Below are 22,448 nucleotides of genomic sequence, written 5' to 3'. Positions count from 1 at the left end.
TTTCATATTTCCATACTAACTAATAATGGTATACACCTCTTTATACTTTATGTTATTACCCTTTGAACCATGTTTAAGGAATAATCCCTCCTCCCAAGTTGTAAATCACTCGACAAACGTGCAGCTCAAGTTACCATATCAAATTACTTAACATATGAGATTAATATTATTATTATTCATTATCTTACCTGATCTAACCTAACAAGTTTCTAATTTTTACATTTTTGTTATTTTATAATAATAAATAAATAAATATACATGAAAAACATGAAATATAGTGCTCAGCTTCAAAACTTTCACATACCATTCCGCTTCCTCTTTTCCCTACTTCAAGCACTAGGTATAGAGAAATGTATAATAAATTCTACTAAAACTTAATGACGAGAGACCTCTCTACAGATGAGTTATAGATGCTGCTTTCTTAAGTAATGTATTTGCCATGTTGCCAGGACATGCGTATCACAAGCATAGTTACATTTTGTAAGAAGTCTACATATCAGATATACAGAATTTCACAAATAAGCATATTGTTTAATAAAGAACATATAATTGTTTCATACTTTCCCTATACTGTAATAATGATTTCTAGTTTCTTGAGCTGTATACTTGCTTTGTGGTGTGATACTGAGTTGCATGTTTTTAAGCTTTATATCAATCTATGTGTTGGGCAGACACTGCTTAATATCCTCTGTACAGTAATTGTGAAACTGACCAAAGCAATTGTTGGAACTGTATATCACAATTTTCTTCTGTAATATGCTAGTGACCTCTAACAGTAGCTACATATAATAATTTTTCTGTAGTATAATGTGAATTTTCAGTTGTCCAAGCTATACATCATACTTTCTCTGTAGTGTGATAATGACATTTGATATTTGTTGGAACTGTACAAGTCTTCTGGTTTATCTGTAGCTCTGATCTCTGACAGATTATAAAGCTAACATTACATTCTTTCTTCAATGTAAGAATGACCTCTGTCAGATGCTAAAGCTGTATACCATACTTTTTATAACATAATTGTAACACTTATCTGAAATATTTTGAAGAATGATAAATATTAAAAACTAGTTTAACATATTCATGATTTAAAACAAACAGTCTAAAAGTTACCAGTACGTATGTAAAAAGAACAAAAGTGTAATAAGATAATTTAACCTTTCACAAATAAAACCAAGACTACTAATAAAATATCAGTCACCATAACGGTCACTGTTTGAATGAAGGAATCACACAATTAACAATGTAGTCAGTGGTAATGTAATCTGAATAAGCATTTGTAAACTCTTACATAAATGAAAAATTATGATATTATAAAAATAAAAACTCAATTGTGATATAATGTTTTCAGCTAGATGTTTAGCTGTTTCATGCAAATGCCTGAACTACATGAATATGATAGAATATCATTATCAATGGATATTGGTGGAGTAGGAATTTGTGGGGGGCAATATTTAAAAACATTGTGTGTTTTAGAGACAGAGAGAAAAAAGGGGTGACTGAACAGTGCATCTAGATTCATATAAAAACTATAATTTCTAGGATGTAATATAGGCTACACCACTTACTAGCCACCACTGCTGAATGTTTAAAGAACCTGCTAACATGCCACACTTAAGGCCTTATGACAATAGCACTCTGACCAATTATAATTCTCAGTATACTTTTTTGGTTCACTTTCCAATGACATAATTCATAGGTAAACTACCATAAAACCTTTATGTCTTTGAAATTTCAGTGTAGTACCACAGAATAATCTTTAGCTCCTATGTAACCCAATCAACTTTTCTGTATATTTTACAACTATTCACATTAAATCAATAACCAGGAAAACTACTAGGGTCACAATTAATGAGCAGTGGAACAACAAATTTTATACTGATACATATATGACAATGCTCAAATTACTTTCTTTCTAACAGGTTTGAGGAGTTTATTAACTAGTTTTTGGTTTCAACAATAACAATGCCTCTTTGGATGTATATACTGAGGAGCTTAGTCTTAAGAATAATGAGGTTTCAAATTGAGTTCAACTGTAGTGGAAGAATAAAAAAATAATCCATCTGTATTACATTTTAAGAAACAAAGTTTTATAATCTTATTCAGTTTCCCTAGCTTAACTAAGCACTACAGAAGCAGCTTCCTGATCAAAAGAGAGACATGAAAACCAAACATGACAGTTTTCTTGGTAATGTTAAATATTTAAACTGGTTCTGTAGTGGAAGGTTTTGGAAGATGACTCTGTAGTGAAATTGATGCTTCTTCTGAACACGCAATATTGGTGTTTCCAGACTGACCAGTGTGGATGTTACCATTCATTAGTTGAGCTTCAGTGTCGTCCGCATATCCTGCATCTCTTAGGACCTGGAAGGAAGTGCTTCCTATTACTCTCAACTTTGGTTCTTTAATTCTGTATTGATAAGTTATATTTCCTTTCAACAAGTTTCTTGCTGAGATTTTACAATATCCATAAACCCTAACATTTTCTTGTTTGGTGCATTAACTACAAACAAGGAAAATGTTATACAAAACTTAATCAATAACAATTGTAATCCACAAAAACAGGTTTTAATTAAAGATCAATATAATTACTACTACATAATAAAAACAATTAAACTGAACTAAATTAAAATACGTTTGTGATAAATTGCACTTAAATGTAAATTGTACATGAAAAAACAAACAAATTGAAATTAACTAAACAACCCCCAAGGTGTTAAAAATGTTTTTTAAAATAACCCTTTGAAGAACAGGATTTTTGATTATGAGAAAAAAAGGTGAAACTATATTTCAAAACTATTATAATAATAATACATTGTTAGAAATACAAAATGAAATACTGACTGAAGTCATTTCATCATTTTACTTCAAATATCTTTACCAAACTTGAATAGTATCTGCTAATCTTCAGATGCCCAACATTTGAAATACTTCATCTAATATTGGAAAAAAAATTTAGTCAATATATCACAAGGAGGGTCTAATGAGAGGTCAGGAAGTACTCCAAAACCTTTCCTTGGTGTAGATTTACCAGGCAAAAATCAAGTTTTTTTTTTCTTTTAAGTTCCAGGACTTTATCATATAACACCCAAATACAAGAAATTCCAGGAGTTTTCCCGAGTCTGTGAACCATGTAAAATATGATAGAAATAGTAAATCAAATTATATTAATTTTTTAAAGCAGAACCTAGACACCATTTAGTATGTTTGTACTAATTTTTATGCAATTTAGTTAAATATTTATTTTTTAAGTGGTTAGCATATCAGACTGTGGATCTGATGGTCGATGATTCACACCCCACTGCAACAAAAACAGTAACAAATTATGGCTCTGCACTTTGGGACTGTGGGGGCGTTATGTGACTAATGGTCAAATCCCACTTTTTTTATTTGGGTAGCCCCATAAATGGTGATAAATTTTTTATGACCAGCTACCTTCTTCTAGCCTATCAGTTCACAATTAGGATGGCTAGCACTGGTAGCCTTTATTAATATCCAGAAACAAATAAATCCACTGCAAGAAGGGAAAAAAGGCAAGGGGTTATCAGTGAAACCCCTCTGTTCAAGAAAAGGTTAACATAAAAACCATAGTTAGTTGGAGATGTTCTTCCATGGTAATAAATTAAGAAGCTTTTACATGTTTATGAAACCCTGATACAAATGATAGAGCTACTAATTTATTGATATTTCACACCAATGAAAAATTTACATCCAAATTGCAGAATTATCTAAAAAAAACAACAAAAAACCTACCATGAAAACTAAGTACTAATATAAAAATTACAGAGTTACCCACTTGAAACAATTATATATAAAAGAAAGAACTAATAATTTATTGATAATCTTTCATTGATATGAAAATTGTAAAGTTACTTGAAGATGCTTTCCATTGACAATAAGATACTGTAGATGTAGAATTACATACTTAATAGGTATTTTTTGAAGTCAATAAAACACTGATATGCAAATTACAGACTTGCTTACTTGGAGGTGCTCTTCCATGTCTGCTAGAGCTTCATCAATCCAGTGTGGAGATTTTGAAATATGACATGCAAATCTCATCATCAAAGCAAGGTGGGATACAGAGAGCAGCAAAGAACTGCATCTATAATGTGGTATTTCACATGACTAATTAAAAACTTTTATGAACTGTATTACTTTGTCAGTACACATTTAACTATAACACATATTATGATTTTTAATTTCAGATGTATTTTTAAAGCAATATTTAGTGGTTCGTATACAAACTTTCTACTTTTTAAAAGTTTTTATTTCTTACAATTGTTCACTAGATATAATCTTAAATACATTATTTTATCAAAACTTATGAAAAAAGAGTTCATGTTGAAAAATTATTTTATTTATTCATTTTAAGGGAAATTAAGTTTTGTAGTATAAGAACTTTTTTAATTTTATAAAAATTATAAACTTTAAACTTCAAAACTTCAAAAGTTATAAACTTCAAAGATACAACTACAAATGTAATAATAAATGTGTTTATTATTTTTTGTGAAAAAAAACAACAAAAAACATAAAAAGACCTAGTCACCTTCCTAGTCTAATGCTTTTACATTTTTGAAGGTTTTGTGATATAGGTAACTTACACTTTACTTTCTTAAATATCGTATTAGTTGTTTTTAGTAGGGATACTTGCTCCTACAAATGGATTATAATACTTTAAACTTTAATAGAACAAGGCAATAAGACACTTGATTATAACAATAAGTTGCTGTACATATTATAAATGCATTTAACGTGTAAAAGTCAATATATCATTCTCAGGTGAATTGAGCTTGTAATGCTCTGACCTGTACTATGATCCCATTGTTAAGACACTATAATGTCTCAAGTGTTTATATAACACAATAATGTATTAAAAAAAGATATCATACACATAATAAGCAATTCTTCTGAAAATCATGGCTAAGTTAATGGTCACATACACATGAAAAAAAAAAACAGTAACCTATGTTATGCAAAACATTAATATTCATTGTTTCCAGTTCATACTAAAGAAAACAAAAGAAATCCAGAAAAGTTTGCTGAAGAAACATCCCAAACAGCCTCTGAAAATATATTATAAACAGCAGGATAAAAGTATTAGTAAATGTCAAAGGAAATTTATACTTTATCAGATAATTTATTGACAACTGGAAAAACTGTTGATAATAGGAAAATATAACATACTGCTTAGAACTTTGTTTGTTTATAAGATATATATTTTACAATACAATAAGTAATCTGGCAAATTCTGTAATGTCCATGCTAAATATTTTCCTACATCAGAAGTAATCTGTCAAGTTCTGTATACTGGCATGCTACCTCTTTTCTACAGAAGAAACCTGTCAAGTTCTGTATATTTGCATGCTACATTTTTTTTAACAAAGTAATCTGCCAACTTCTGAATATTTGCATGCTATATCTCATTTACAGAAGTAACCTGCATGCTATATATTTTCCTACAGCAGATGTAACTTGTCAAGTTCTGAATACTAGCATGCCACACCTTTTCTAAAGAAGTAAACCTGCCAAGGTAGCGTTTTAACTTTAGTGGTCTGCTCCTACCAGTTTTTAGTGTGGGATGACATTTCAGCTTCTATATTGAAGCATTCTTCAGGTCAAAGTCAAAACTGTTAAATGCATAGTGTCTTTTTCTTGGAGCAAGGCCCTGTGATAGAGTTGCTTTCTGTATACTTATTGTTTTGTGCGAGTAGGTGTATCTGGAAGTGTGTTGTGTGATGTCATAATTAAGTCTGTGTAGTTTAGTAAATGAGGTTTTCTAGGGGTAGCTGACATCATTGTCATAATTTTTTTAGTTTCTCACTGAATTAAGAGATGTATGGTAAAATAATTTTAGTTTATTCTGTTTTTTCTGCTGAATAACCTACCACATTCAGTATGTTTGCATGCTAAACATTCTCCAGAAGAGTAATCTTCTAGGTTCTGCAGATTTGCATACTACACCTCTTTTAACCCAATTGCTACCAGGTCCTTATATTGTAAGGACCTAATGTTGATATCATTATATTTCATTCCAAAATAAAACTAGTGGATGAAATTGTTTGAAATTTGACAAGAACTTTCCTAAAAGTATGAAGTTTCCAAAAAATATAGCATTTTATTTTTTCTACTAGTTCTAATAAAAATTTATTAATCTAATTATTTGCACTCAGATTCTGAATAGTTCAACTGCAAGGCAATTTTCATGTTGAGCATAAAAATACTCTATTATCATCTTACAGTATTCACATTTCATTTGCATAATTTTTAGAACCTCCTAAATGAATGTCAAAAGTTTTTTAAGGTAAATGTTTATATTTTATTTTACACTTTCTCTACTATGTCACTAACTCTAGCTATTATCATCAATGTACAATGCAATGAAATTAAGAAATGTAAATATATACTTACCTTCATAGAATAGTCTTAAAATATGTTTTTTGGTTCATTTCAAGTCTTTACCATTTCACTAAAATATAAAAGTAAAACCTTAATACAATTTAACTGTTACACTAACAATAACATACTTAAGTATGAAACAACTGAAGTGCTATCATGAACAAAGCAGCCAACAATAGTACAAGTAGTTGCAGTACCCAATGACGACAACTTGGTGCCAATTCAAAATAACCATTATTGGATTATAGTGTAAAATGAGCTCTTTCTAATGACTATAAACACATACCTGTTGAAAGTACACGTAACTTGTAATATTCAACATTAACTATAGAAAATGGGCATGGCACCTGTCAGGGGTTGACAAAATTTGTTTCTTGTTTCAACTGCATTCAGTGAAAGGACTTTAAAACATATATGTCAAAAGGTTAAGTAAACTTCATTTTCATCTAGACTTACATGTACATGATTACCCCCTTATGCTTTAAGCTATACTTCACCAACCTTTTCGTGCTTCATGTGACACAAAACAGATTTCATTATTGCTTTCAATGTTTCTTTTGAAATAAAGGAATAAAAACTCAGATAACATAAATTTTGAACTATAATGTACCTGATAGTAATAGTTTCATTAAAATAAATTAATATTAAAGTGATTTAATTAAATTTTGAATGTAGCTCAGTAACACTTTGTGACATGCACAGAAAGGAATTTAAGCTAACACATACCCTTTAAATATAAAAAATATCACATTTTTTCAGCCAATTTCTTTGTAATTCCCTTTGATTATCAAGATGCTGCATCCTTTCAAACTCCCTTGGAAGTTACGGACTGTGTCAATAATCGTCCATTGATGAGTCAATCATAAAGTTCAAATTCTATGTGTTAAACAAAGAAAGTGCTTTTTCTGATTCCTGTAGTATAACTTGCCACCAAAAGTGTTTATTACTGTGGTAAATCCTGAATATTTGAGGATTGAATGAAAGCATGGTCCTCACAAATCAAAGAAGCTTCATTATAACAGATTCACTACAAACAAACAATTGAGTGAAGTGAAGAGTGGTAAGCTTAGTAACAGTACAAGTGAAACACTTGAATTGCCACAAGTTGTTGGTACTCATAGTGCAGGTACCAGTTGTGTGACTGAGCAAGTTTCCATGGGGCAGTCTTTCTAAGAGAAAGTTTAGACATTTGTATGCTTCTGAAGGGACACTACCAAAAAAAAAGAAAAAGAGATAACAGAAAGATTGTATCCAAAGTGGTAATATGTTTTTAATATGGACATTCTGTCAGAAGTAATGAGTGAATTTTGACACTGCTCATGTGAGGAAAAGTTGAGCTTAGAAATTACCAATAGAAGTGGACTTTCTGCTACTCTAAAATTTGTGTCCAAAGGAATGAATTGTCATAATGAGAAAGTTTGGCATACAAGTAAACAATTAGGAAATAACTCATTGGTACTAACAAGTAATCTGTGTATGCTATGTCATATATTGGGAAAGGTAGAACTGCCAGAGAATTGTTTTGTGGTATTATGAGCATGAACCCACCAGAAACACAGAAGCCTTCGGACAAGCATTTCACATCTGTTCTCAATGCCTCTGAAAGCATGAAAAAAGCTCCTGAAGATTTGCAAAAGGATGGGAAAGTTACTGAAACATCTTTGATGTGTGATGGTAACCAGCAGAAATGGGGCTACTCTTCCTTACATGGTGTTGTCACTGTTGTTTCAAATGAACCTGGGGAAGTCATAGACTATGATCCACTGAGTAGGTACTGCCATTCGTGCTCTTCAAACAAAAACAGGACAGCAAAGGAGTAAGAGGAACATTGTAGAGTTTGCTTAGCAAACTATGACAGTTCCACACCTTCAAAGGAACTGGTGGTATGGTGAGGATATTTCAAAGATCTGAGAAGAAAAGAGGCCTCAAATACACAAAATACATCCTCATTTGCAACATTAAATTCTTCCACACAGTGAAGGAGTCAATACCATATGGTGACAGAATTGTAGATAAAAAAAAGTGTGTGTAGGATATGTTAAGAAAAGGCTAGGAACAATCTGAAAAAAGGTATGGAAGGTAAAAAGCTCAGTAATGGCAAGGGAATAGGGGGTGCTGGCAAATTCACTGATAAGGTTATTGATAGTCTCCAGAACTAGGATGGGAAAGCTATATGCTCAAACAAAGGTGATGTGGAAGGAATGTAGAATGCCATTTAGGCAACTTGGTACCATAAAATATCAATCGACATTAAGCCTCAGCATTACTTGTGCCCTACTGGTGAAGGTCCTTGGTGTAAAATCCAAAAAGCTAAGGCCATTGGTTCAGAATATTCACACAAACCTTCAATGCCAGAGAATGTAATGAAAGCCATCAAGACTATCCATGAAAGGTTATCTAGTGATGAGCTCCTGACAAAATTCTTAGAATGCCTCAATCAGAATGTTAATGAGTCCCTAAACCATGTTATATGGAATCACTGTCCAAAAGACACCTTTTTCAGTGCAAAACATATAAAATGGGCTGCTGCTGATGCTGTCAGTACTTTCAATGATGGAATGTAGTCAAGGAAGAAGGTACTTGAGCTGCTTAACATCAGCGAAAGAAGTTTCACCAACAAAATGCTTTACTGATGCAGACAAGAAGAGGTTATCTGAAGCACAAAATAAAGCTTCCATGAATTGAGTAAAACAGTGACAGATAAGAAGAATTGTCAAAAATAGATTTGAGGAGCCCAAGAAAGACAATAAGGTGAAACTTATGCTCCAGGAGCTTTATTAACACCAACTAACATATTAAGGGTGCAAGTTTCACAGTTTCACCCCTTAAAGTGACAATTTTGCACCAAATTTGCAAACAGATTCTTCTCAAATTCTGAAAATTGACATTCTCATAATGGTTTTTAACTAATAGCTTCAGATCCATTGATGCTATAGACTTCACAATTGGCATAAATATGCATTATTAATGTATCTATAGTGGTACTAAGGTAAAGTTGATAAGAGGTTTGGTTTTTATTAAATAACCATTAACAAGTCACTGTATTATACGTCCTACTTAGGGCATACTATTAGTAACATAATTTGACCTTGAATTAATTTTCAGAGTTTTCCTTAGTTCAGACTAATTCTTAACATCCCATCAAAGTCTGGACCCATTTTCAGAAGCATTCAGTCATGTCTATAGAAGTTATCAGGAATATAAGACATTTTGTTTGTATTTCTTTATTTTTTCAATAAACAAATTAGCCACAGTGGCAATGTTACACAACATGCCTTTGTACCTATTTCAATATATTTTCCTATAAAAAGCACAGTATGAAAACATTTTTCTGATTAAAAGGTCAAAATGTAGATAACACTATGTAAAGGGTATATACTACCTTTAAGAGAGTGCCAGGGTTCACGTGGTTAAGAAACTAACTTGCAAAAGTAGTTTTGGCTTCAATGAACTGCAGATGCTTCTAGAAATGGAATGACATTTTAACTTCTATACAGGGGTATTCTTCATGCTAAAGTTCTTAACTTTGTAGCATTTTTATGTTGGTTAGTGAGGTCCTGTAATATATTTTCTTCCTGCATACCTGTTTCTCAATGTGAGTACTGTACCTGGAAGTGAATTGTATGAAACTGTCATTCATTCTGGGTAGTTTGATGAGAGAGGTTGTTTAAAAGTTGCTGATGTCAAAGCCATGGTCTCAGATGAGCAGAAGTTGATATACTTTGCTTTGATATAGAGATACTTTAATTTTCCTGATTTTCCAATGATGAGCCATGTTTATAGTTTGTTGTTATACCCAATTTATGATATGACCTGTTTGGTAATTATGTTCTGCCAACAATGATTTTTCCACACATGTTACGCTAGTTTTGCACTTATGTTCTTTTAGTCTTTGTTTTATGGTTTCAATCTGTTTCTCCAGTGTATATATTTCTGTATGAAAACAGTATTTGGTAGATTAGTTCTTTTTGTTTTAACTTGTTGATGAATTGTTTCACTTTCATTATGGAGTTTTGGAAGGTTCTTATAGATTTGAAATAAGCTTTTATGACAAACTTTGGCATAACATTTTGAACTTTTCACCTATTTTATGGATGTATGGCAAGGTAATTTTGGCTTTGAGTTGGCTTTTTCTACAGAATAACCTTCCAAGTTAGTTGCATGTTACATGTTTTCTATAGAAGTAACCTACTAAGTTTTGTATATTTGCATGTTACATATTTTCTATAGTAATAACCTGCCAAGTTCTGTATATTTGTCTGCTACATATTTTCTATATAAGTAAACTGTAAAATTCTATATATTTGCATGTTACCTCTTTTCGATAGAAATAACCTGCCAAGTTCTGTATATTTGTCTGCTACATTTTTTTCAACAGAAGTTACCTGCCAAGTTCTGTACATTTGCATGTTACATCTTTTAATAGAAATAACCTGTCCATTTCTGTTTATTTGCTTGCTAGATCTTTTCTACAGAAGCAACCTCTCAAAATCTCTATATTGGCACACTACATCTTTTTACAGAAGTAACTTGCCAAGTTTTATATATATATATATATATGCATGCTAGATTATTTTATAATAGTAACCTGCTAAGTTTTATATATTGTTTGCTAAATCTTTCCAACAAAAAAAGTAACCTGAAGAACTCTGTGTAACTTTGTGCTATAAAAAGAAATGACATAACATCACTAAAATTAGCAGAGAGACTTTAGAATCCATTCTGAAAATAGCAAAGTTCTGTCATTAGTAGATTAAGAAATAAATGCTAACACAATTTAATAATTTTTGAAACAAGACAAGCATGAATTCCTTTCAAAGCTAAAGAAATTTTTTCTTATGGCTCTACAGATCATGTGGACTCTGTACCACATCTTAGGATGGGCCTCGCTATGCTATAGGCTGTTTTTTTGTTTTATTTACAAGTATAAGAAAAGACTCTTAAGTTAACTTTTCATGTAAATAATATCTTTTTTTCTGAAGACTACACTGTTGTCATTCCCTACCTGGCTTCTAATAGCCTGGCATCTAATGGTGGATACATTGACCTCACAACATCATCAACCCTGGGACTGATCATTTTGGCAACTTCAATAATCTCCCATAACTTCTTTTGTGATTGGTGAGACACACTGCTCATTGTCATGGCAACAAGTCTTTCAGTTAAATTGTGGCACTTTTTGAGAATGGCTAGACAATGTGGGACAATTCCACTAAAAACAAAACAAAGTTAACAGATGTAAAACAGAAACAGACAATGTATGTACTTTCTCACTGCACATCTACATTGCACAAGTATAGTTGAATGACAGTCTTTAATATGAAAGACTGAATGTAATGAATGCTTATAAAATAAAAAATGCAAAAAAATGACAGACATTTGCTTGAGCATAAAAAACTAGCAACAGCTACAGTAAGCACAACAGGAAATATTAATTTAAATTTGATAAAATACAACAAAATTAAAGAAATGATTAATTTCTTGGCATTTATATCCTGAAACTACTTTCAGTCAATTTCTTAATGTGAAGTAATTTCTGCTACAGTTAACACTAACTCAGTTATCCTATCAGTTGACAACGTGAGAAATTTAAATATGTCTATATGTTTATTGTATCATTGGCAACTATTTTTTTCTTAAATGTGACAGAACAATAATTTACATTTTCATTTTTATACCTAATATGCTAAATATTTAAATCTTATTACAAGTGTACTTTTCACAGTTGTTCTCAGTTTCAGAGAACAGTCACAGAAGGTTAAGCCTCTTTTCATACTGAATGACCAAAAGGCTGGTTAGTGAGTCAGTGAATCCTGAAGTTTATAAAGAAAACCTTGAAAATTCTCTGATATAGTTTTTCAGGCCATTATAAGAAATTGTGTCTTTTATTAATAAATGAGAGAGAGAAAAAAGAACAGACATTTCAGTTTAGCCCAAAAGTTTAAATTTTAATACAGTTACTATCAATTTACAAAATAATGAAAAAAATTGAACTCAACACAAAGAAATAAGTTATTTTCTTCAACTACTAATGAAATTACCATGACTAGATTGGACATTCATCTGATTTCACAAGCTATACAATCATGTACAGGCTGTCTTAAAACTGTCATGTTAAATCTTTCTATTTCAAAATTCACAATTCAAATTTTCTACAAAAGAAATGTGTGACTCACGTTGCATCATCAACCCACTGTTCATCAGCAATGATTCTTTCAATGTTGGGGTGAAGACGAACATCATCAAGGTCCACATTTGTGGAATTATCCGTATTGATAAGGTGAATATCTGGCCTAATCAGTAACACAGACCAAACATTACCAAGAATATCTGTTTTTTACTAAACAGTACAATGCCAACTTTTGTTACTACAGAACTTGGAAACCTCTTTTACAACAGCTTCACTGAATTTGGTTTACAATACTTTATACCAATTCTTCACTTCATCAGATAGAAGATTACATTTTTAAGTGTACTTCACAAAATGTTTAAAATAAAGTTGAATTGGAAAGGTTGTAGCCCAGAAACAAACATATTTAAAATCTGTTAAACAGAAAAGTACATGTGCAAAGCAGGATATGCATTTCCATCAATGGTTTGCTTAATTGCATCATGTCAAAAAAAATTTTTTGATTTACCTTTAAGACCATTAGTTGTGAAAACATCTTACAACAATAAAATGTGCTTTCTTTTTTTTTATTAAGAACTACTCTAGAGTTTGTCTATGGTTAACTGCTGAAGATACACAAAGAAGTACATGAATTAAATTTCACAGAAGACTTTGAAGATCTGTATTAACCCAGAGAATGGTTTTCCAACAGCATTGTGAACTTCCATGGAGGAATAAGTGGTGGAATACCAAAATGAATGACACAATTTGTAGCTCCATCCTATATAGAAGCATTTTCAGAAAATTTGAATTTGACTCCATCACAATGTGATAAAGCTTAAATGAAAAGGTAATTAATTCCAGGACCACCATAAAAAGTGTTGGCAAGTTTCACAGATAGCTGTTAATCCTACAGCCGTGTATAGCATGTGAAGTTATAAAAATAGCTGACAGTTTTTGATGGAATGTGATAAGAAGCTCCATTTAACATTCAGTTGTCAAAAACATATGAAAACAAAATGTAGAATACAGTGAGTAAAATGAAATAAATGTCAATGACCTCATTTCAAGACAAACTCATTTTTACAGTATAAATATTCTGAGAAAAAAAAATTTTAATTTTAAAAAACTATAACAAGGAAAAGCTTTAACATAAAATTAACAACAGCCACACAGTATCACAGTTCATCAAGCTGATTCAACAAGGAGATTACAAATTTTTCTGAACCTGATAACATTTTTATCTGGTATTTTGTACAACTAACATCAGAAATTCAACAGGGAGAAATATTTTCTGAATTCTATGATAATTAGATCTGATACATTTACCTTCTACAAAGGACATCAGAAATGTGAACACTAACCTTTCTGAATCTGGTCACACTCTGATCTTATATCCAGTACATGTACACAAAATATTGCAGGATTATATTCTACTTCAAGGCATAAATTAATCCTTTATGTTCTCAAGAATGAATGGAAAAGACAAAACGTACAAATTATAATTACACCTAGTAGTCAGTATCCAGTGAGGAGTATGTATATTGCTATGTGAAACCAACAGGTTATGAGATAACATGAAAAAGATAAAGTAGAGCAAACACTAGGGTATGACTCACCATGACACCAAGTGAAAATCTCACATAACAGTACAAGCTAATCTGCTAAACATTAGGAGTATCAAATCACAAAAGTCAGTAATTGTTTTACAGTTAAATGAATGAAAATACAGTAAAGTGTGGTCAGAAAGGCAAATAACTATTCAATAACATGAAACAATTAATAGATTCATTACAAAAACTGGAATTCTACCTACATATATATAAAAACAGAACTGATAGAACAAACCAAGAACATGATAAAAGTTTAAAAAAAACTTGTACTTTTACAAGTATTCTGTACACAGTTCAAAAATGTTGATGAAATTATAAGTAGGATAAGCATTTGGAAACATAGCTGGTTAAAATATGCAAAAGTCTGAGTATAAAAACAAAACAAAAATGTATTTTGAAAGTTATAACAGTGTAGCTTAAACAAACCAAGCTAGGCCTGTTGAAACTGTTTAGGTTTTTATATTTTCTTAACTCTAGTCATATGTGCACTATTATAATGATGTATTACTATAGTTTTCTTACAAATTTGCACAAAGTACTTCCTCTTCTTTAAAAATTGTGTAGTCATAAACAAATGTGACAACTTACAGTACACATTTCACTTGTTTTTACAGGTTTCAGCCTGCAAATTCAAATACACTATATAACAGGGGTGGCTAACCTTTCTAGCAGATGTGCCAACTTTAAGCTCTGAATTTTGAGTAGGGTGTTACTGACCAAATGAAACATTCCAAACTAAAGTTCATAGGAATGTAGGGGTTCAAACAATCAAATCAAAATGCATTACACATAAAATAAAATAATTAAAATATACCACATACTTTAATAACACTGCATGTACGTATGGAAATTTCATAGAAGTTTGTACTATGTGCCGTAATATGCAATATAAGTGATAGGAGTATCATGGATTGGCCACTTCTGCTGTACAGTAATATAAACAAACCACTTTGTTATATTCTGGTTCAAAAAAGTAAAAAATATAAAAAAGTATAGTGAAACAATACAAAAAGTTATAATTTTCCTATACTGAAAATGTATTTCCTTCACTCACATAAATAGCTCTTCTTGTTCAGTGCTGCCCTCTATATGCAAAAAATTATACATGCCACAAGCCTTTTATCTCCCCTCCATTAGAATTAACTGATTCCAATGCATCTCTCATGCAAATCATCATGTGTGAACCCTCCACCAATAAGAGTGTGACATACTCTCATGATGCATGTGATTCCCTCTAACTATCACTTCGAGTTTTGGAAGTAAGTATCTATCGGAAATACATTTTCAGTATAGGAAAATTATAACTTCCGATATGGTACATTACCTCCACTCACATAATTAGCTAGAATCTCACACTGAATAGGTGAAGGGACCAGTGCAAGGGAAAGAAAGTATCCTTCGAAAGCATCCGAAGGACACTCCCTAAGAGGATACAGTCAGATTCTAAGATCTGATATGGGGGACCGCACCACTTCTGAACTAGATATACTCTTCGCCCATCATAGATCAATGTTGCACATATGGGTGGAAAATAGAGAAGCACATCCAGGTGGGAGAGAACTAATGTCGGATAGTGAGCCAAACCATATAATATTTATGCATCTCTATCCCAGAAATTATAAAAGTGGGTAAAATTAAAAAGATGTGCCCCTAGGTGAAGAGTGGCTAGGGCACGATGGATCGTATACAGCAAGTCAACTACATCCAAAACCAATGCCAATGGGCACAGACATCCATGCAGGGGGTAAGATGAGGATCATACCATTGGTAAGTCAACTATAATTCAAAACCCGACCAATCAACACCCATGTGGGGGTAGGAAAGAGGATCATACCAACTTCACCTAAAGTTCCTGAGACCAGAGGGAACCTAGTACCTCCCCCCGACTCAAGAACAGGGCACATGTGAATATGATAAATTAATAGATTGATCTGAGAACCTGACATCCAGAATCGAAAAGATGTCTACATAATGTAAACCCTCTTCCTCAAAAGTGAAATTGACTGGAACCACCCCAAGCGCTTTAACATCTTCAGAATAAGAAGCATTGAGGGATAGCAGAAGGGAAAAAACCATAACATTCCACAATTACCTCCACTATGACCCACAACACTGATGGAGTATTATTGAGAAAGAAATATAGACATCTGTAATACATATGTGAGGACTTATGTTGATTGTTTCTACTCTAAATACAAAACCCAGCCACTGGGAACTGACATCTACGCGGATAGGATGAAGGATCCCAATTGAAGGGGGTGAACTACAATTTTGATGTCTCACTCCCATTTGTTTTTATGTTTCATATTGGAGGATATCATACCATCTACACCAGCAGAACACCCCACCCTACTCTCATATGAATGGTTTTATAATCATTTCTATATTTTGTTCGTATTTCATTAACCCATTCAGGAGGGTGCATCCATGGTCAACCACTCCAGCAGCTTGGAACTGGAAAGTGGTAACGATTCCCAAACTCCACTAGAAGAAAAGGGGGAATAATGTGGTAGAGAGTCTGGAGGAATGAAAACACCTGAGAAAATACAATGGGTGATCACAAAACCCTATTTTTAAAAGCAGACCATATCGATTTATTCAATACATGGCATGACAGGAATGGCAGCTATCTCCTTCTGCTATACCCATGTAGTTCATGGGTGTGTGCAGTTCAGGATGGGCAAATGTTTTATCAAAATTCCATTGCAAGGATAAACCTACAAGTGATGTTGTGGAACACACACTCCACCATCTCTACAGTGTGCACTGTATGACCATGGAAATATAATACATAAGTTGACATGGCCTTATAATGCAGATTTGATCTGTTAAACAATACCTGGTCAGGCACCACTCGCCACGGAGTGGGATCCAAACAATGAACAATAATAAAAGGGAAAAAGGCTCCTGAAAAGGAAAAAGATAAAAAAAAATAACTGAATTCTGAAGAATGGCTACAGGCAGAAGACGATAACCTTAAGAAGAAGAAAACCGTGATCTGATGCAAATAGTGAGAGATGAATGTATCATGAGTAGTCCGCATGCTCAATTTAAAGAGGTACCTCCAAGGGACACTGAAGATGAAACGCCGATGAAAAGATAAGGTGTCAAATTGGATGAGAAGACACTTGGAACAAAGTATGGGAGGAAGACAATAAGGAAGAAGAAGCCAACTGAATTAAGAGTCGAACCCAATTGCCAAAGGTGGAAGGACAAAGATCATGAACAGAAGACGGCAGCCAAGGAAGAAAAAGGGAGGAACAGACACCAAAGAAAGAAGCCATGTGGGCAATATAACAGAGAAGATTATCTGAAGAAAAAACGTCGAAACACAAGTACTGCCAAACAAGAAGTGATAGTTCAGTAGAAGTAAATAGAGGAAGTCATGTGCATCAGGATACTTTCTTTCCCTTGTATTGGTCCCTTCACCTATTCAATGTGAGATTCTAGCTAATTATCTGAGCGGAGGTAATGTACCATATCGGAAGTTATAATTTTCCTATAATGAAAATGTATTTCCGATAGGCACTTACCTCCGCTCACACTTCCTGCCCTCAAAACCGGTGCTTCCATCTTCAAAATGATAGTTAGAGGGAGTCACATGCGTCATGAGAGTATGTCACACTGTTATTGGTGGAGGATTGACATATGATGATTTGCATGAGAGATGCATTGGAATCAGTCAATTCCAACGGAGGGCGAGGTAAAAGGCTTGTTGTGGCATGCGTACATTTTGTTTGCATATAGAGGGAAGCACTGAATGAGAAGAGCTATTTATGTGAGAAAAGGTAATGGTTTTTATCACATAATCAGCATTTATTTCAGAATATATGAACTGAAATATTTTATTACTTATACTAAATAAGCAATTTAAATGAAAAATACTTTATCATCACTCTCTCTCTGACCTACTGTACAGAGACCATCTTTATTTTTAAGAAAAATGTCCTTTTTTCAATCAACTAAGTTTTAGTTTCTTACCTATTGTCATTAAAATGAGAAGATAGGAGATCTGACTGGCGGCAATATTTCTGCCGACACATTACAATCAATGCTACCAAAGATCCCAAAAATACTACAGCAAGTACACTAATGGCAACTGCCACTACAGCTTCCATGTCAGCCATTAAAACTACAGTACTTCAACCGTTAACACAGGACATCCAAAACTGCTACAATTGGCCCGTACGTCACTGTACAGCTTTTTTTACATGCAAATCAGAAAAAGCTAAAAATAAAATAATGAATCAATTTATAATTTACTTAAGCTGAAACACAGCACCATAACTAAACAGATATCACAGATAACATATTTATAGACTTGCAAGTAAAATAAACGGCATTTAACAGAAATTTGTGAAAAATTGGAAACAAATTATTTTTAGAAAATTGCATGCATAAAAATCAATGAAAACATACAGAAATTCAGAATTCAATCCAAATTAAAAATATTTCATACATACATGTACTACACTGCAATCAAACATCTCAGTACAAATCTTTGAATCATACAAATAAATATCATTACAAACTTATAATGATCATGTGATTAAAAGGTCATGTTGTATATGGTAACTGATACTAGACCAATGGTATGAACTTTACACAAGTATTCCATTTCATGATTAATTTTCTTGTCCTGAGATACATTACCACTGTGGCTCAAATCACTTACAGTACATGTCAAAACTCTTACTAAATTTCAGAGTATCCAGAACAAGCTTTATTTCACTTACATATATACAAATGAACTATTTCCTGCAGGTATCAGTTCAGAAACATCTGAAAACGAAATAAAATAAAACCAATACATATGCATGGATGTGTAATTAGACTTTATTAGACTATGAGTAAATTTGCAATTAAAAAGCATATCTTTCCTAATGAATGCAGGTCATATACAGGTAGAGTGTACATAACAATAAAAACACACACCTGCATATCTACCCAATTGTTTTTCTTTTAATCAACACACCCACATCTAGTGGCTCCATTTAGTTACCTACATAAGCAGTATCATTGTTTTATCCTTCACTTCATATTTAGCATCTTCATCTACTTGCATGTCCAGCTTCATTCTAGTCTACATCAGGAATCAAAATAAAGACTCTCTTTGCACCATACACAAGTTGCAACAGAATATTTTATTTGCTTGCTTTTACAATGAATTTAATTCTCAAATTCATTTACTACCTATATATTTGTTTATAATAATTTGCCTTAGTAACACATGAGCTGACATTTATAAATATGAAATGAGTTTTTGTAAATGTTTAAACAATCCCATAAATGTCCTTCTGAACAACATGATGTTAGCACAAGTATTGCACCACTGTATTACTCTATCATTAACTTATCAGTACAAATAGGCAAAGGCTATCCAAGGTTGTTGAAAATGTCCAAAAGAAATTGGTTTTTTAAAATGTGGTTGAAAATATTAAATTCAACAGTAACTTAATACTATACACCATAACATGTAGTAGGACAAAATATCAGTAAACAAGTACTTCCGACACAAATTAATGTTATATACAAACCACAATCAAGATAAATAAAAAGTATGATCCTTATTAACCTCACAGTATTAGGGTTTAATGGATATGACATTTTTCATTACAACTTTCAAAATTAAGGGGACACAGTGAAAATTTTGATGGATATCATTGACACATTGTTCTTCATCTTGAAAGAATTGCTAAGGATAAACAATTATGCTTAGTTGAGGGAAAAGAATTTTGTTTGTACTGTTTCCACAGTTACCTGTTACAATTTTACAACACCTCTTAAGTTTCCCGAGATTTAAGCAACCTGGATAGATGTGACTATTAGAAATATGTAATTTAGCTGTGCTCAACCCAGAACTTCATGGATGGGTACGTCACAAGGATATTGACATTGTTAAGAATAGTTCAGAGATTCTCAAGGGTTACATTATTACATTAACTTTGTGGGTATTTTATGACTCTTCACTAATAGAAATAATGCTACAAATGCTCTTATCCTTTGTTTACTCTCTTTATTCGCAGACTAACAATAATGAGCCATAAACAGCACAAATAAATGCAGAAACAGTCAGGCATCTGGCCACAATCAGCATGGATGGGAGCACAGTTAGTAACCATGGAAGCAGGGATAACCAAAGCAAGAAACACATTTTTAATCTTGTTTTAGATCTGGTAAAATTCCATATTAATGGACCTTTTACTAATCAAAAGCAATATGAATGCAGTCATGTTTAATACTTAAAATATGTGTGTCAAAAAGACTCATTCAGGAAAACATAAACCTACTCACTGAAATAGGTCAAAATATCAGGCATGTCACCAAGTATGAAATGTACTGTTTACAGTCAGACACACACTTAAAAAATGCAAGGTTTCAATGATCCCACGCACTAGAAAGAACACTCACAGTTGATTCTTGAATATGATAAAAATGTCTAAGTATGTTTGTTATATGCTGTAGTCACTAAAGGATTGTTCTTACTGGTGACTAATCTTATAGAAATTAGCAGTTTTTTCAGAAGCTGAAAACGTGCAGGCGTTTGCGGAAAATATTGTCCTATGTTAAAAATCCTGTACCAGAAAATGCTATTTTAGACTTTTTTCTTAGCAATGACAAGGAAAGTTTGTCTAAAAGCAACTGCAGCAAATACATTTATCTTTTAATATTTATCTTTGGACCTGTTGTAAAAACATTGAACAGTAAAATTAAATAAAGAGGCTTAAACTGCTATCTTTCTAAAGTTGCTTGGCCCTGGAAAAATCTGATAAAACTATTTTTAAAAAACATGTTTGATGGAGAATCTAGAAGTAATAGTTTAGCTTTTGTTATAAACAAAATACTGGAATTTATGATCAAAGATCACTTGTAAAACCATTTGGAAAGTCCACACTTAACAGAAACAATACTTCATATGGTTTTAAACAGTAGACATTTTGCCTAAACAAGTTATTGGAGTTTCTAGTAAAACAGTTTATAATACCTTTTTCTTACAGTTAAAATTTACACTGATTTCGAGTAACAATGTAGGGCATGGGTTTTGAAAGTGTTGGAAAATAACTTGTATTATAATAATAATAAATCTTTTACACATACAAATTTTGAATGGAATTGCTATGTGAAACTTGTAATTGTAATGGAACTTTCATTTATTTTTGTTATAACAGCAGTCTTAGTATAAAATACTGAAATAAACATTTATATATATTTAATATTTATTAAACCAATTAAAAGCAATTAGAAAAATGTCTGAATGTTAAATTTCAAGTGATTTAAAAGACAAATAATTACACATCTAAAATGCATATGTAGTGGTAAACAATCATTACTTCAATCATTTACATCAGGTATTCAGGTAGATGCAGGTGCAAGGGACACTTGTCATACTTTCTGCACAAGCTCAAAACTTATTGTGTGATTGGACTTACAAACAAGACTAAGAGAAAATAGAAGGGCTAAGGTTAAATAAGAGCATTCAATACACGTTTGAATGCTGTAAGTTGTTTTGAGTAATTGCTCACTTTTGTACTCCTAACTATAAATTAATGCAATATGAATTAACCTTTGATATAAATGAAAACAAAATCACTGAAACATGTAGGCAATGTAATAATCGCATATTGGATACATTTACAAGTTGTGTGTAATGTAGTCCTAATAATAATAATAGACATAACATATTAAAGATCATCATCTAGTTAACACATATAAAAATTGCCATAACACACTTTATTAGCTCTTTCCAAAAGATGCGACATGCCGTATAACAGTGTTCACAAGTCCTGTTTAAGGAAGCTGAAGTTTCTTGTTACTTATTCCTTATCTATAGAAGAATACACAAATTTCCACTATATTTGTGTCACTCTATTTCACATTTGATATTAACTATCTACTCATAAACCCCAAAAAATACTAAGTTGCGGGGAATCCATTTAGTAATCAGCACCTTAAAACTTTAAATACTGTAAATTTATTGGTGATATTTCAAGCTCCCCCAGGCTGCCTCATTCCCTTTCAAAAATCACTTGCTTGTTTCCTATTCTAAATTACACTTCCTATAATCCTATCGGGAAATCAGGTCGAGGTATACCCTGAAATGGGTCTGTAGTTTTCTCTATTCTGTTGTAGATTTTTAATGATCTTGCATAAAGTTTATTTAAGGAGAACTTAAACAACAGAAAATGTGTTCATCTATTTCTCCTTTTCTGGACGGAGGTTTTCCCCACCACCAAGTCCATTCATTATTTATCATCATACAGATGATGAAAGAGAAGTGATAGGATATACTTACTGCAATGCTAACAAGGCTATTAGTTTAGCTGGTTGAA

General features: G+C 32.2%; 1 protein-coding gene across 12 annotated transcripts in view; it reads right to left on the bottom strand.

The window, feature by feature from the left end:
- Positions 1–847: 847 nt before the first annotated feature.
- Positions 848–22,448, bottom strand: part of LOC106459390 (transmembrane protein 98-like) — a 25,001-nt gene continuing 3,400 nt past the window's right edge. For 3 of the 12 annotated variants that reach the window (XM_013919007.2, XM_022385864.1, XM_022385867.1), the window contains exons 2-6: positions 18,100–18,346; positions 12,573–12,689; positions 11,402–11,608; positions 3,982–4,102; positions 848–2,361 (exon numbers count right to left, since the gene is read on the bottom strand). In XM_013919007.2, the coding sequence (XP_013774461.1) occupies positions 2,200–2,361; positions 3,982–4,102; positions 11,402–11,608; positions 12,573–12,689; positions 18,100–18,245 (753 nt within the window). In that variant the 5' untranslated portion in view covers positions 18,246–18,346 and the 3' untranslated portion in view covers positions 848–2,199. The other 9 variants (XM_022385873.1, XM_022385870.1, XM_022385871.1 and 6 more) reach the window with 7 other exon arrangements.

The sequence above is a fragment of the Limulus polyphemus genome, unplaced genomic scaffold, assembly GCF_000517525.1.
Source record: "Limulus polyphemus unplaced genomic scaffold, Limulus_polyphemus-2.1.2 Scaffold600, whole genome shotgun sequence".
Classification (NCBI taxonomy): Eukaryota; Metazoa; Arthropoda; class Merostomata; order Xiphosura; family Limulidae; genus Limulus; species Limulus polyphemus.
Note: the sequence above shows the minus strand (reverse complement) of the source record. Positions and strands in the feature narration are given on the sequence as shown.